General features: G+C 37.5%; 1 protein-coding gene and 3 non-coding genes across 9 annotated transcripts in view; all 4 read right to left on the bottom strand.

Moving 5' to 3' along the window:
* Nucleotides 1-2748: 2748 nt before the first annotated feature.
* LOC137494027 (5S ribosomal RNA) lies at nt 2749-2867 on the bottom strand. The gene has a single exon (XR_015489500.1). It is a non-coding gene; the product is annotated as a 5S ribosomal RNA (ribosomal RNA).
* A 4012-nt stretch (nt 2868-6879) lies between these two features.
* trnas-gcu (transfer RNA serine (anticodon GCU)) lies at nt 6880-6961 on the bottom strand. The gene has a single exon. It is a non-coding gene; the product is annotated as a tRNA-Ser (tRNA).
* Nucleotides 6962-7928: 967 nt separating this feature from the next.
* On the bottom strand, nt 7929-8010 carry trnas-gcu (transfer RNA serine (anticodon GCU)). The gene has a single exon. It is a non-coding gene; the product is annotated as a tRNA-Ser (tRNA).
* Nucleotides 8011-12538: 4528 nt separating this feature from the next.
* The window catches only part of zgc:113135, a 1020739-nt gene continuing 1018362 nt past the window's right edge, over nt 12539-14915 (bottom strand). For all 6 annotated transcript variants that reach the window (XM_087246654.2, XM_087246658.2, XM_087246657.1 and 3 more), the window contains one exon: nt 12539-14239. In XM_087246654.2, the coding sequence (XP_087102780.1) occupies nt 13353-14239 (887 nt within the window). In that variant the 3' untranslated portion in view covers nt 12539-13352. The remainder of the gene's footprint in view (nt 14240-14915) is intronic.

Here is a 14915-nt window from a genome sequence, read left to right as displayed (position 1 = left end):
AGAGAAACTCTGGGTTTTCCGTTTCAAAATGGCAGGTTTGTTAAACTCGAGAAAGCAGGGTAAGTCAAGCCTGTTTCTGAAAGAAAGGTAACTTTAACTCAGAGTCAGTTACTGTGGTCACTTACTCTGTGAATCTAACCTGGTCCGGAGCAGGTTTTATTCTCTAAACTCTGAGTTTCTGTCAGTCTCCTCCCCTTTTTTAAAGATGAAGCGGTATTTCTCGCCTTACGCCTGTTTCACACCGCAAGCGTCAGCGGCGCATGAGCAGAGCGTAAGCGCGTGTGTTTTCGGCGTCCATGTTAACAGATTAGAGCTTTCATACCGCACACAGCAGCAGTGCGTCAGAGCGAGGCGTGAGCGTCACCGAAGCAGCAGTGCAGCGATAGTTTTGGCGCTGGGTCTATTTTTGACACGCTGCTCACACTCAATTAAAGTGACAGTGCATTGATAATGACCAAAACACATTGAATGACAGTAAAAATCAATTTTACCCAATAGATGCGTTAATAATGTCAAATGGTTTATATATAGTCAATCAAATGAACTTAAACGATTAAAAACGGCAACAAACATTTATTTAGGCCCGAACTACAAAACCAAATGTAAAACAAATTTAGAATCAATTTTGCTTAAGTTGCACACTAGTGTTGTAGGAGAGGGGAAACAGAATATTTACGGGATTTGTAGTCCATAGCGAAGTGTATTGTGGGTAGTGTAGTTCGACACACATGCTGGATTATGTGAGCTCGCTGTTTTCTGTGCAGCTGAGCAGAGGAAGAAAGTTTTAATCGGCTTTGTTTTTTGTTCACTCGAATTATTCCTACCAGGAGCTGTTTGCACTGTGAATCTGACAACATGAAAATAAGTAAAAGAATGGCATGCATTGGTTACTTTTGTCCGTCTCATCATCTGCACGAGCATACATTAACGAGCTGTTGTTCTGCTGCTGGACATCACTGAAGCAGAGAAAGTAACACTAGTTTGATCATGTATAAATATCATTATAACTATATTGTATAAATATGATTATAACTAGGTCTACAGCAACCTGATAATAAAAAACAAATGACATGATATCACAGGCGATTGTCTTCAGACTGTAGACATCTCTCATTTAAGTTAGCTTGAGAAGCATACAGTACTATTTGATCTATAGAATTTGTAAAAAATAAACATTTGCCGGTTAAAGAAACAGCATAGGAGGGGCCTTGGTGCAGATGAAAAGTTTAAAAAGTGTATTTGTATATAGAGGGACATGGGTAACTAGAATAGACAGAGATAGGTTGATCTCTGCAGCAGCTGCCGAAGAGCTGCGCGCTGCAGACGCAGCTAGTGTGAAAGGCAAACGCCTGCGTGCTGCTACTGCTCGACATACGCGCCGCTGACACTTGCGGTGTGAAACAGGCGTTAGCCTTACGTCACCGCACATGGACAAACCAGCAGACTGAGCACACTGTAGAACATCTTAAATGTTGTTTTGGTAATTCTAAAATGCCTTAACTGTTTCAGTATTATTGTATGTTATTAATTACCTCAGAGCGTCTGGAGCGTGTCAAGGTATCCGCGTCTCATGGCTTTCAAAGCCCCCACGTGTTCATTGTGTGTCAGCATTGTCTTCTGAGGCGCAAGTACATTTATTAAATAAAAAATTATTGCCGCAGCTTCTTCTACCGCAGTAAATTCTGTTTTTACTGTAGATATTTGGCGCAAGTTAATCAGAAGGTGATGATTGTGTTCTCTTGACTTGTTGGATGAAAACGCTGCTTTATTCGCATCTTTTAGGCGTTATTCCAGTTTTGCACAAATTTATGTAATATATTTGGATGGAAACATAGATATTGCCTACATTTTTGTCACACACAGAACAAAGTCACGTACGAGAATGGCTTGTTCTTTTTTCATAAATAATTAGCTTAACCTTTGACATGTACTGTTACTAGATTAATGGGATTACTATTCTTTCTAAAAAGTATTTTTATTACTGCATACCTTCTAAATGTTATCAACCTCTATCACTTGATCACTTCTTTTTAAATATATACGCACATATTTGCTATAACTTTGCATGAGCTGATCAAGTTCAGCTGGAGAAAGAAATGGTGATCTCTTTTTTTAAGATGTTGTCATTGTCACTCGTAATATCTGCGCTCCATTGATAATGTCTTTTTTAGTCACAGTGTGCGCGCTCAACTCTAAGTTGGTCTACTCAATGTTGATTGATCTAACTCAGATCAGCTATTCTGAAACCAAAAAGTTTTTAATCTCTCTGTAAATCAACTCAGAGTTCAAGTTTAAACTCAGAGTTGTTTGAAACTCCTTACTGAAACAGGCCCCAGGTAAGGAAGTGAATGCCAATTGTATTTGTTTTGTTTTAGTTCAGAATAGAATTCTTTTTATGTTTCTAGCGAGGTAAGGGGTTTGCTTATGAGTTAGAATTGTTTTGTTATATTAATTTCTTTGATTTGGCTTCACTAGCGTCCCCTTACTCTTAAGTTGACCTAATTTTGTTTGATACTTTGTTTAATTTATTACTTTATTATTGTAAATATTTTTTCTTATTGTATACATATTTGGGCATTATTTTAATTTCACTTTTTTGTACATTAAATCACTTTTGTTGGCAGTTTTGTTGTTTATGTCTTTTACTTTCACCCATCATCTTGTAACAGTACCACACCTTTTAAATGTTATTACTTTTACCCTAGACTAACATCAAAGACGTAGTAACACAAATGAAGGACTTCGAAAAGCTTACAGCACCTGGTATTGCCAGGCGGTCTCCCATCCAAGTACTAACCAGGCCCCACCCTGCTTTACTTCCGAGTTCAGATGAGATCGGGCATTGCCAGGGTGGTATGGCCGTAAGCAAGAGAGTCTGTCAAGAGTTGGCTATTTAAAACAGGCGCAGCACCAGGGACCGAGCGCAGCTCAGCTGGCATCGACACAGCACCGACAGAAACAATGCCCTTGAAGGCGAGAAAAAATAATGGCAGCGAAGCTGTGACACGGGGAAGTGTATCAGCTGCCAAATGAAGGACTTCGAAAAGCTTACAGCACCTGGTATTCCCAGGCGGTCTCCCATCCAAGTGTAACAAGTGTACTATATTTATTTATTATTGGACCAGACAATAAAACCAGAAGTTTACAAGGTAAGTACAAGGAGGTGGGGGTGAAACTGAGCAATAACCGAAGACAAACTGAATTTTTTAAATACAAAAATAGTTTTACTTTAGATTGTATGAATTTTTCCTTTTCGTATTTGTCTTAGTAAACAATACTTACATCAGTAACATAACTATTTATACACAACCCCAGGGTGCACCCACTTTACAATTATTTTAAATCAAACACAAATCACAATAAATGAATTCAAGTTAAAACAAAAGAAACCATAAAATAACACAAATAAATCAGTGTCGTTGTTCACTCTAAAATTGGTGAAATCAGTTCAATTCAGATAAAGTTCTGTTTTTTCCCCGTCAAGAAAATCAGTCCTTAGAGCTGCATTAAAAAATCGCAGTCCAATAAAGGAATTAACTTTTTGACAAATTCTTGCTTTATCCTATGAAATTAGGATAAATTGAAATATGTGTACTTCACAATTTTCCAGGTCGACGTAGGAGGCTCGCCATCAATACAAGGAATCCAGTGAAACTGGGAAAATGTCCTCAGAAAAAAAACCTGGCCTGATCACAGACCAGAATTTATAAATAAGTTTAATATGTTCAAAATGATTTCAAAAACATACAAAATATACAACACGTAGAACAAATAAAACACATACACACACATGTATACCATAAAATGAGCTAATATAATGGAATACCTGTCAAACTCACGATGTCTATATCACTCTATGGTCTTCTCACACACACGCGATTGCAAAATGGCGTCAGCGCACAGTAAACGCAATGCAACATGCAGTCTGACTTCAACACACTCTTAAATACACTAACACTTTTGCAGGTACAACTTGATTTAGTACAACTACAATCACTTTTAAACTGTTTGGGAATCTTAACATACTGTATTTTAATCTTTTTGTTCAAGTTTGCTCCTCTATTATTCTGCCAACCGGTCTCGTCTCTGCTCTCTGTGGCAAGCTGGAAGGGGCGGAGCTAACAACCCGCTCTTACGATTGGTTGTTACTTTACCTCAAACTACATTTGTATACATGAATTTTATTTTGTTTATCATATTTATAAAGACTTGTAGATATAATAATAATATGATTATACTTTAACTATTTCACTAGGGTTACATATGTTTCTGCAACTATTGTCGGTAAGATGACTTTCAGTTTTGCCATATGAACGACAGAGCATAAGAACGACAAGAATGGGATTCGATGGACTCGGCCACCTCGTTATGTATGTACTCACTTTCCGGATATGGGCTGGACTATAGGATTTCTGTATGTATTTGCTGCTATTTTCGGTAAAGATGATTTTAAATTTTGCAACAACATCCTTCAAAACGACAAGAGCGTGCGAGTAAAACACCTTCCACGGAAGCACCAGGCTCTTTCAAATGCCAAAGCATTTGAACAACAAGGATGGGATTTGATGGACTCTTCCACCTCGTCATGTATGTACTCACTTTCATGATGGGGGCTGGACTATGGCATATGTTTGTATTTGCAGCTATTTCCGATAAAGTTGACATAAAATTTTGCAACAACATCCTTTAAAAAGCTAAAATAATGAGAATAAACTAAATTCTACAAAAACACCATGATCTCTCGAATGCCGAATCAAATGAGCGACGAGGATGGGTTTCAAACCCACTCATGCAGTGCATAATGGACTAGCAGTCCATCATGTTAACCACACGGCCAACACGTCATGTATTTTCCTTTTTCTCTAGTGGAGGCCGGACTTTGGCACATAATTGTATATGTATGTTTCAGCAACTATTTTCAGTAAGATGACTTTCAGTTTTGCCGTATGAACGAAAGATCAAATGAACGACAAAAATGGGATTCGATGGATTCGGCCACCCCGTCATGTATGTTCCCCCTTTCCTGTTGGGGGCTGGACTATAGCATTTCTGTATGTATTTGCTGCTATTTTCGGTAAAGATGATGTTAAATTTTGCAACAACATCCTTCAAAACGATAAGAGCGTGCGAGTAAAACACATTCCACGGAAGCACCGGCCTCTTTCAAATGCCAGAGCATTTGAACGACAAGGATGGGATTCGATGGACTCTTCCACCTCGTCATGTATGTACTCACTTTCCTGTTGGGGGCTGAAATATGACATTTCTGTATGTATTTGCAGCTATTTTCGGTAAAGATGACGTTAAATTTTGCAACAACATCCTTCAAAACGATAAAAGATTGAGAGTAAAAGAACTTCTACAGAAACACCATGATCTCTCGAATGCCAGAACATATGAGCGACTTGGATGGGATTCGAACCCACGCCTGCAGAACACAATGGATTAGCAGTCCATCGACTTAACCACTCGGCCACCTTGTCACGTACTTTTCTTCTTCTCTGGTGGAGGCCGGACTGTGGCACATAATTGTAAATGTATGTTTCTGCAACTATTTTCGGTAAGATGACTTTCAGTTTTGCTGTATGAACGACAGAGCAAATGAACGACAAAAATGGGATTCGATGGACTCGGCCACCCCGCCATGTATGTACTCACTTTCCTGTTGGGGGCTGGACTACGGCATTTCAGTATGTATTTGCTGCTATTTTCGGTAAAGATGACGTTAAATTTTGCAACAACATCCTTCAAAACGATAAGAGCGTGCGAGTAAAACACCTTCCATAGAAGCACCGGCCTCTTTCAAACGCCAGAGCATTTGAACGACAAGGATGGGATTCGATGGACTCTTCCACCTCGTCATGTATGTACTCACTTTCATGATAGGGGCTGGACTATGGCATATGTTTGTAATTGCAGCTATTTTCGATAAAGTTGACATAAAATTTTGCAACAACATCCTTCAAAACGCTAAAAGAGTGAAAGAACTTCTACAGAAACACCATGATCTCTCAAATACCAGAACATATGAGCAACAAGATGGGATTCGAACCCACGCGTGCAGAGCACAATGGGTTAGCAGTCCATCGCCTTAACCACTCGGCCACCTCGTCACGTATTTTTCTTTTTCTATGGTAGAGGCTGGACTGTGGCACATATGTGTATATGTATGGTTCTGCAACTATTTTCGGTAAGATGACTTTCAATTTTGCCGTTTGATCGACAGAGCAAATGAACGACAAAAATGGGATTCGATGGACTCGGCCACCCCGTTATGTATGTACTCACTTTCCTGTTGGGGTTTGGACTACGGCATTTCTGTATATATTGGCTGCTATTTTCGGTAAAGATGACGTTAAATTTTGCAACAACATCCTTCAAAACAATAAGAGCGTGCGAGTAAAACACCTTCCACGGAAGCACCAACCTCTTTCAAACGCCAGAGCATTCGAACGACAAGGATGGGATTCGATGGACCCTTCCACCTCGTCATGTATGTATTCACTTTCATGATGGGGGCTGGAATATGACATTTCTGTATGTATTTGCTGCTATTTTTGGTAAAGATGAAGTTAAATTTTGCAACAACATCCTTCAAAATGATCAGAGCGTGCGAGTAAAACACCTTCCACGGAAGCACCGGCCTCTTTCAAACGCCAGAGCATTTGAACGACAAGGATGGGATTCGATGGACTTTTCCACCTCATCATGTATGTACTCACTTTCATGATGGGGGCTGGACTATGGCATATGTTTGTATTTGCAGTTATTTTCGATAAAGATGACGCTAAATTTTGCAACAACATCCTTCAAAACGATAAAAGAGTGAGAGAACTTCTACACAAACATCATGATCTCTCAAATGCCAGAACATATGAGCGACGAGGATGGGATTCGAACCCACGCGTGCAGAGCACAATGGATTAGCAGTCCATCGCCTTAACCACTCGGCCACCTCGTCACGTCCTTTCCTTCTTCTCTGGTGGAGGCTGGACTGTAGCACATATTTGTTAATGTATGTTTCTGCAACTATTTTCGGTCAGATGACTTTCAGTTTTGCCGTATGATCGACAGAGCAAATGAACGACAAAAATGGGATTCGATGGACTCGGCCACCCCGTCATATATGTACTCACTTTCCTGTTGGGGGCTGGACTACGGCATTTCTGTATATATTGGCTGCTATTTTCGGTAAAGATGACATTCAATTTTCAACAACATCCTTCAAAACGATAAGAGCGTGCGAGTAAAACACCTTCCACAGAAGCACCGGCCTCTTTCAAACGCCAGAGCTTTTGAACGACAAGGATGGGATTCGATGGTCTCTTCCACCTCGTCATGTATGTACTCACTTTCATGATGGGGGCTGGACTATGGCATATATGTTTGTATTTTCAGCTATTTTCGATAAAGATGACATCAAATGTTGCAACAACATCCTTTAAAACGCTAAAATAATGAGAATAAACGAAATTCTACAGAAACACCATGAACTCTCGAATGCCGAATCAAATGAGCACGAGGATGGGTTTCAAACCCACTCATGCAGTGCATAATGGACTAGCAGTCCATCGCGTTAACCACACAGCCAACACGTCATGTATTTTCCTTTTTCTCTAGTGGAGGCCGGACTTTGGCACATAATTGTATATGTATGTTTCAGCAACTATTTTCGGTAAGATGACTTTCAGTTTTGCCGTATGAATGAAAGATCAAATGAACGACAAAAATGGGATTCGATGGACTCGGCCACCCCGTCATGTATGTACTCACTTTCATGATGGGGGCTGGACTATGGCATATGTTTGTATTTGCAGCTATTTTCGATAAAGTTGACATAAAATTTTGCAACAACATCCTTCAAAACGCTAAAAGAGTGAGAACTTCTACAGAAAGACCATGATCTCTTGAATGCCATAAAATATGAGCGACAAGGATGGGATTCGAACCCACGCGTGCAGAGCACAATGGATTAGCAGTCCATCGCCTTAACCACTCGGCCACCTCGTCATGTTTTTTCTGACTTCTCTGGTGGAGGCCGGACTGTGGCACATAATTGTAAATGTATGTTTGTGCAACTATTTTCGGTAAGATGACTTTCAGTTTTGCCATTTGAACGACAAGAATGGGATTCGATGGACTCGGCCACCTCGTCATGTATATACTCCCTTTCCTGATGGGGGCTGGACTATAGCATTTCTGTATGTATTTGCAGCTCTTTTCGGTAAAGATGGCATGAATTTTTGCAACAACATTCTTTAAAACGTTAAGAGCGTGCGAGTAAAACACCTTTCACAAAAGCACCGGCCTCTTTCAAACGCCAAAGCATTTGAACGACAAGGATGGGATTCGATGGACTTGGCCACTTCGTAATAAAATTTTCCAACAACATCCTTCAAAACGCTAAAAGAGTGAGAGTAAAACAAGTTCCACAGAAGCACCAGTCTCTCTCGAATGCCAGGACATATTAGCGACGAGGATGGGATTTAAAGAGCACAATGGATTAGCAATGCCAGCTGCTGAAGGATTGTCCATCAATATTTCACAAATGTTGAAGATGAGAGCCAATCGGAGCGATTCGGTCCAACATTGTAGCCAATCACGTTGCAGCATCTCAATATTTGCAGCCAATCGCGGACCGTAATTCTCAACATTTTCAACATTTGACCAATCAGAGTCATGGCAATGGTAAAGCAGGGGAAGGAACCGTTCCAAGATTCACCGCTAGGTGTGCAGTCAAACAGGTAAGTCAGATGTCAATCAATTTTCCGAACTAAGCCGAAGGTACACGAAGGAATAACAGGGTCATCTGGAGGCGGGTCAGAGGTCAAAAAAGTTCCTTGACCTTTAGTGATTTTCGACAAACAGCATCATTCGACAGAGCACAGCATCGTTTTGTTTAAAGTTCAGGACTTTTTTTCTGATAGTGATTTCTTAAAAAAGATAAGAAAATCTACATAATTGCACGTATTAATGTTTTAGTGTGTTGTAATTCAAATTTGGATACTTTAATCTAAAACCGTTTAATTTATAGGAGAAAAAATGTCTGAAAAATTCCACAAAGCCATGTCAGACGCTGACTGGATTTCACATCTGAAAAAGTTTGCCAGCACAGGAGTTTGGCCATCAGATGAGGGCAACAGGAACAGGCCAGCTCCTCTGCAAAAAAAGTGGCATGAGATTTATCAAAGGGTGTGTATTTCGTTTACATGATATAATGTTTGTTGAAATTTGCTTAACTTGTTAGGCTTCAGTACATTAAGTACAGTATCTATGTAAAACATGTCATACTTGATTTTAAATAATAACGTGTTTTAAAATGCATGTATTTTGAGATTTACGTCGAATAATTTACTATAGTTTGACCGTTTATGAGATTTTAAAAGGTGGGGGAATGGATTATGAATGTACAATATAGCATGTGGTTTTAAAGCCTGAAATGTTCCTGTCCAGTTCCTCTTTTTTTTTTTTCTTATAGAGGTAAAGTTGGTTTTATATTTGGATATTCAGACATTCTCCTTAATAATATCATTTCAGAAAAAAATTATTTGCAAATTCTAAATAGGAAAATTATATTAGCTGACAATGATTAATGATTATCAAAGTACAGCATTGTTCACAGTGAATTAGATAAGTGTTGATATTGTTTTCAAATCATACTTGCATGCTAATTCCGATCGAATATTCAAAGTAATATGGTAAACAATATAGAGACTCCTAAATGAACGAATGTGCGAATATAAAACCAACTTTACCTCTATCTTTTTCTTTTCATTTTTGGAGATACAAACTGTACAATTACATATTAGATAAATATTACACACATTCTAGAAACAGTGTTAAATTAATTTACAGAGCTATTTTGTGCTTTATTAAAGGAGTCATTGAGTTAAAATTATTTATTCTATTTTTCATGATTTTTTTCAGATTGAGAAATGCCCATTGCAGTCTCGTGGACAGAGGACCTTGCACTCAAAAAAATTATATGTTGGCTTTAACTTTTTTATGTCAACAGGTTCCACGTAACCGAGTTAAGTTACCTTAAAGAAAGAATATTCATTTGAGTGAACTTAAGCTAGTTACATAAAGGTACGGTAATGTTGTTTAGTTAAACCAACACAACATTTATAATTAACTTTAATTTATTTACACTGCTAAAAAAATCCTTTAAATTTACTGAAAAATACCGGCAGTGGTTGCCAGGAATTTTCTGTAAAAATACGGAAGTGTTATATAACTGTTTTAATTTACAGAAAATAACCATATTTTATCAACTGATACAATGCTTATTTCCCAAAAACCTAGTTTAGCTCACAAAAACGTAGTCATTCAATGCACTAATGTGTTCATGTATGTATAACTAGCAAACAGATTTTCCCTGTATTTGTAACTACACAGTTACTTTTAAACAAAAGAAGATGCAGCACAACATCAGCTATCCTTAGTTTATATTGGACTTGCACACAGATGCTACTATCCTCCACAACGGTGCACCATAATAGTTCAATTTATTCTATTTCACTTGTTGGTTTCTAAATTTATTCAACATTTTATTTAATTTGTTAATTTTTGTATTTTTTTCTGTTAATATTTCACATTTAATTTTTTAGATTTTTTATGCCATGTTTATTACTGTTTTGTTGACCAATGTTAAATAAATATTGCATTTATAAATGACTGGTCCTTGACTGTAAAGTCCCCTTTGTGTCGGTTTCTGTTTTTATTTAACATTTTATTTACATTGTTTATTTATATTGTTAATACTGTATTATTAATAACTAATTTATTATTTTTACATTTTCTACTCTATATTCATTACTGTTCTGTTGACAATTGTTAGATAAATAATGCATATATAAATAACTGACTACTCCCTGACTTTTAATTCTATACACTGTAGCTCAATGACATTTCTATAGATCATTTGTACATTAAAATACAGAACAATAATAACCATAAGCATAAGAGAGTGTGTGTGTGCGTGCGTACACGTGCATGTGTGTGTGTGAGAAAGAGAGTGTGTGTGAGAGAGAGCTTATGTGCATGTGTGTGTGTGTGACATATGCGTGCGTGCCTGTGTGTGAGTGTGTGTGCATGTGTGAAAGAGAGAGCGCGTGTGTGTGTGAAAGAGAGAGAGCATGTGTGTGTGATTTCCAGAGATGGGTTGCGGCTGGAAGGGCATCTGCTGTGTAAAAACTTGCTGGATAAGTTGGCGGTTCATCCCGCTGTGGCAACCTCGGACTCTTGGTCCTCCATAATCATCACACTGAAGACTAATCATGCGTACAATTCAGGCTTAAACGTGAATAAATTATATTTTAAACATTTAATAAAATAACAGTTATTTAAAAATGCAATAACATTTTAGTGAGCAGAATAAGCTTATTATAAAATATTCCAAACTTTTTACTGGGGCTGAATATTATAGTTATTACTACTATTTGTTGTGCAACATTTTTTATTTTTTTTTTTACATGGATGGAAACCTTTGTTGAACCCACCTGTTTCTGATGTTTGCTGGGGAGCGATTCTGAATGTCTGGCAAAAAAAAAAAAAAAGATCACTGTATTAATAATGTCACGCGCAGAATTCCACAGATTTTCTGCAGATTTTTAGCCCATCATTAATTCTATTTAATTTGAGTAAATGTGTGTAAATATATATTTATTCACTTTTTAAATTAATTACAGTAATATTATTGACTAATATGAAAATGTTTATCTGATTTATGTACAATGCAGTTTGTACAGTAATATTTTCTGTCTTTTAGTAGAAATATTATACGAGAGACTTGCTTAGTTTACCAGATAAAGTGAATCTAATTGGATTTACATTTTAAACATTAAATAAAAGTTTAAAAGATATTATTCTTTGTTTCACATATTTAGGATTTAGTTATGATGATCCCAAAATATTTCGGCAGAAATTAACAGATTTTTATCAAAATTCTTTGCAGAAATAGCAAAAAACGTCGACAGATTCTGTCTGGCCCTACTCATGACTCATAATACATAATGCATAATACAGAATGTCTCATGTCAATATCCATGTAAACCCTTTTTACAATAAACAAGTTAAATTTGGTGTAACTAATACAAATTGTACACAGCATTACCTGGTTAACAACCTTTTATGCTTTGCAAAACATTCTTCATTTGTAAATGCAGGTTTTTGGACCTTCTCTTAAAGTGTGACTTTGAGACTATTAGACTCATGAAAGGTCAAATAAAAGTATCCTCTTTCAATTTTTATTTTGCTCACCTATCATTGCTGGTTAGTAATAGTATAAATATATATATATATATATATATATATATATATATATATATATATATATATATATATATATATATATATATATATGCAGACAGCATACAATATAATCTATCAGTCCACATGAGCAGTACAATATGTATTGCATATTAATAATAATTGGAATTTACAAATAGCTGAAGTCCTTCAGTAGTCTGTTAAGTCCTGGAATTAGCATGTAAGCTAACAAATCACTCATATTCTCATTCACAATAGAGACACTGGGTTTCCCATACACAGATTTATTTGTAGTAATGTGGGAGTTTTCACATGAACATTTCTTCAAAGGAAACCAGTTGTTTACAGAAAGTTTAATTGTCTTCATGAGGAAAACTTTTTTATTTTCTAAAATCAGTCCATCAAAATAAATGTGTAGTGTTTTGAAACCAAAGTCTTCATTTGTTAGCCACAACACATCAAGATTTGCTCAAGTCAAAATCTCATAATCTGACACAAATCTGATCTGTTGTTAAAGGCAAATGGCATTGTGTAGTCTGATCAAGGCTTTAGGGAGTCTGCATCAGTCTCTCACTGTCATTGCAAGTTCACACCGGCCGAGTTTAGGTGGATTTTTATTCACCACCAAGTTTTGTGACACTGCAGACAAAATGCCAAAATTGGAGGCAAATCGGTGTTTGTTCGAGGGAGTGAAAATCAAACAATGTGAATAATCAAAAACACAATCTAAGAGTGTAGGAGAGTTTACCCTGCATCTCCCCAAACATTTTCTCCTCCCTAATCTTTCTAATTCTCTTTGCAGTGCCAACCATTTGATTGCAGTGTGCAATGTGCACAAATTTGGTTTTCAGTTCATAATAACTGGAAACACATATAGAGTTATTTCGCTTTCTTGCAAAGAAGAAGTAGAAACTCTCACAACCTGGTACATCTTTACCCCTCTTCAGTTATTGTGTTTAAATCTTCAGGTTCAAAGGGTTTCATTCTAGTAACTTGAGATGTATTCAAGAGTTCACACTTGTCCCGAGATGCTATTCCATGCTATCCCGGGTGAGAGACCTTAAGCTCCGCTTGACAAGGCCTCATTTTTTCTCTCCATTGTGAAGCTTCATGTGATTGACGAGGCTTCTTTTATGTTTGAAGACCTTTCCACACTCACTGCATCGAAAACGCTCTCCTAAGTGAGTCTTCATGTGTTGCTTAATGGAGTCTTTGCATGTGAGACTCTTTCCACAATGATCACATGTAAACACTTTGGTTCCAGTGTGACCATTCATGTGATTCATGAGGCTAGCTTTGGTTGTGAAGCTCTTTCCACAATGAGCACATGCAAACGGCTTCTCCCCGGTGTGACTTATCATGTGGTGTTTGAGTGAGCCTATATGTGGGAAACTTTTACCACACTCTGTGCATGTGTAAGGTTTCTCTCCAGTGTGAATCCTCATGTGGATGGTAAGGTTTTGTTTTTGAGAAAAACCTTTCCCACACTGTGTGCAAATAAAGCTTCTCTCTCCAGTGTGAGTTCTCATGTGGGCTTCAAGATTGCCATTTTGCTTACAACTCTTTCCACACTGAGGGCAAGAGTAGAGCCTCTCCCCAGTATGAATTCTCATGTGCACTGCCAAGTTTCCTGTAGAATAGAAGCTTTTCCCACACTGTTGGCATGTGTACGGCCTCTCTCCAGTGTGAATTCTCATGTGCACTGTTAAGTTTCCTGTATTATAGAAGCTTTTTCCACACTGTTTGCAGGTGTAAGGTTTCTTTCTAGTGTGAACATCAAGGTTTGGCTTTTGACTGAAACTCTTTCTACTCTGTTTACAGCTCAAATTACAACTAGACTTGGATTTCCGAGGTCTTCCGCATGATGAAGTCTTTTTAGTCAGTGTGGGTTTTTTATCAGTCGTTATGTCTTGGTGTTTCTCTTCTATTTCATTCCATTGATGTGTCTCTTCTTTCAGCACCATCAGGTCTTCAAAAAAGAACAAAAAAAGTGAACTTTAGTATGAAGGCTTAAATTGGCAAGCATGAAATCAATGTTTACCCTAAATACTAAAATGAGCTAATCATTTACTCTCCATCATGTGGTTTTAAACATTTCCTTTCTTCTGGAACACAAAGTAAGCCAGCGTTTTTATCACAATATCTTATTTTGTGTTCAACAGAATCAGGAAACTCATCAAGGTTTAATACCACACAATGGAAAGTCAATGGTGAGGCTATTTACATTTCTGGGTCAGAAATACCTTTAAAGAGTTCCTATTATGAACCTTTTTTACAAGATGTAAAGTAAGTCTTTAGTGTTCCTAGAATGTGTCTGAGGTTTCAGCTCAAAATCAGATCATATACCTTGCAGAATATTTCATTTTGGAGGTCTGAGAAAAACCAAGCTCTTTTTGTGCCTGTGGCTGTAAATGCAAATGATCAAATGCACTCGCTCTAGATTACTTATGTTGTGTTCCCTCATGTGCATCTCTTTCTTGGAAAACCTGATTGACACAAATCCTGCAAGTTCATAGCAAGCGCGCATAATTCAGCTTATATTAGTGAGTTTGCATTATTGTATATAACTTATGCAAATCTTTCCCAGTACTGGTTTGCAGCTGGACAGGTATCAGCTGTTTAAAACATATGCTCGATAAGTTGGT

Source organism: Danio rerio, chromosome 4, assembly GCF_052040795.2.
Source record: "Danio rerio strain M-AB ecotype USA chromosome 4, GRCz13ab, whole genome shotgun sequence".
Lineage (NCBI taxonomy): Eukaryota > Metazoa > Chordata > Actinopteri > Cypriniformes > Danionidae > Danio > Danio rerio.
This window is presented reverse-complemented; position numbering and strand designations above follow the sequence as displayed.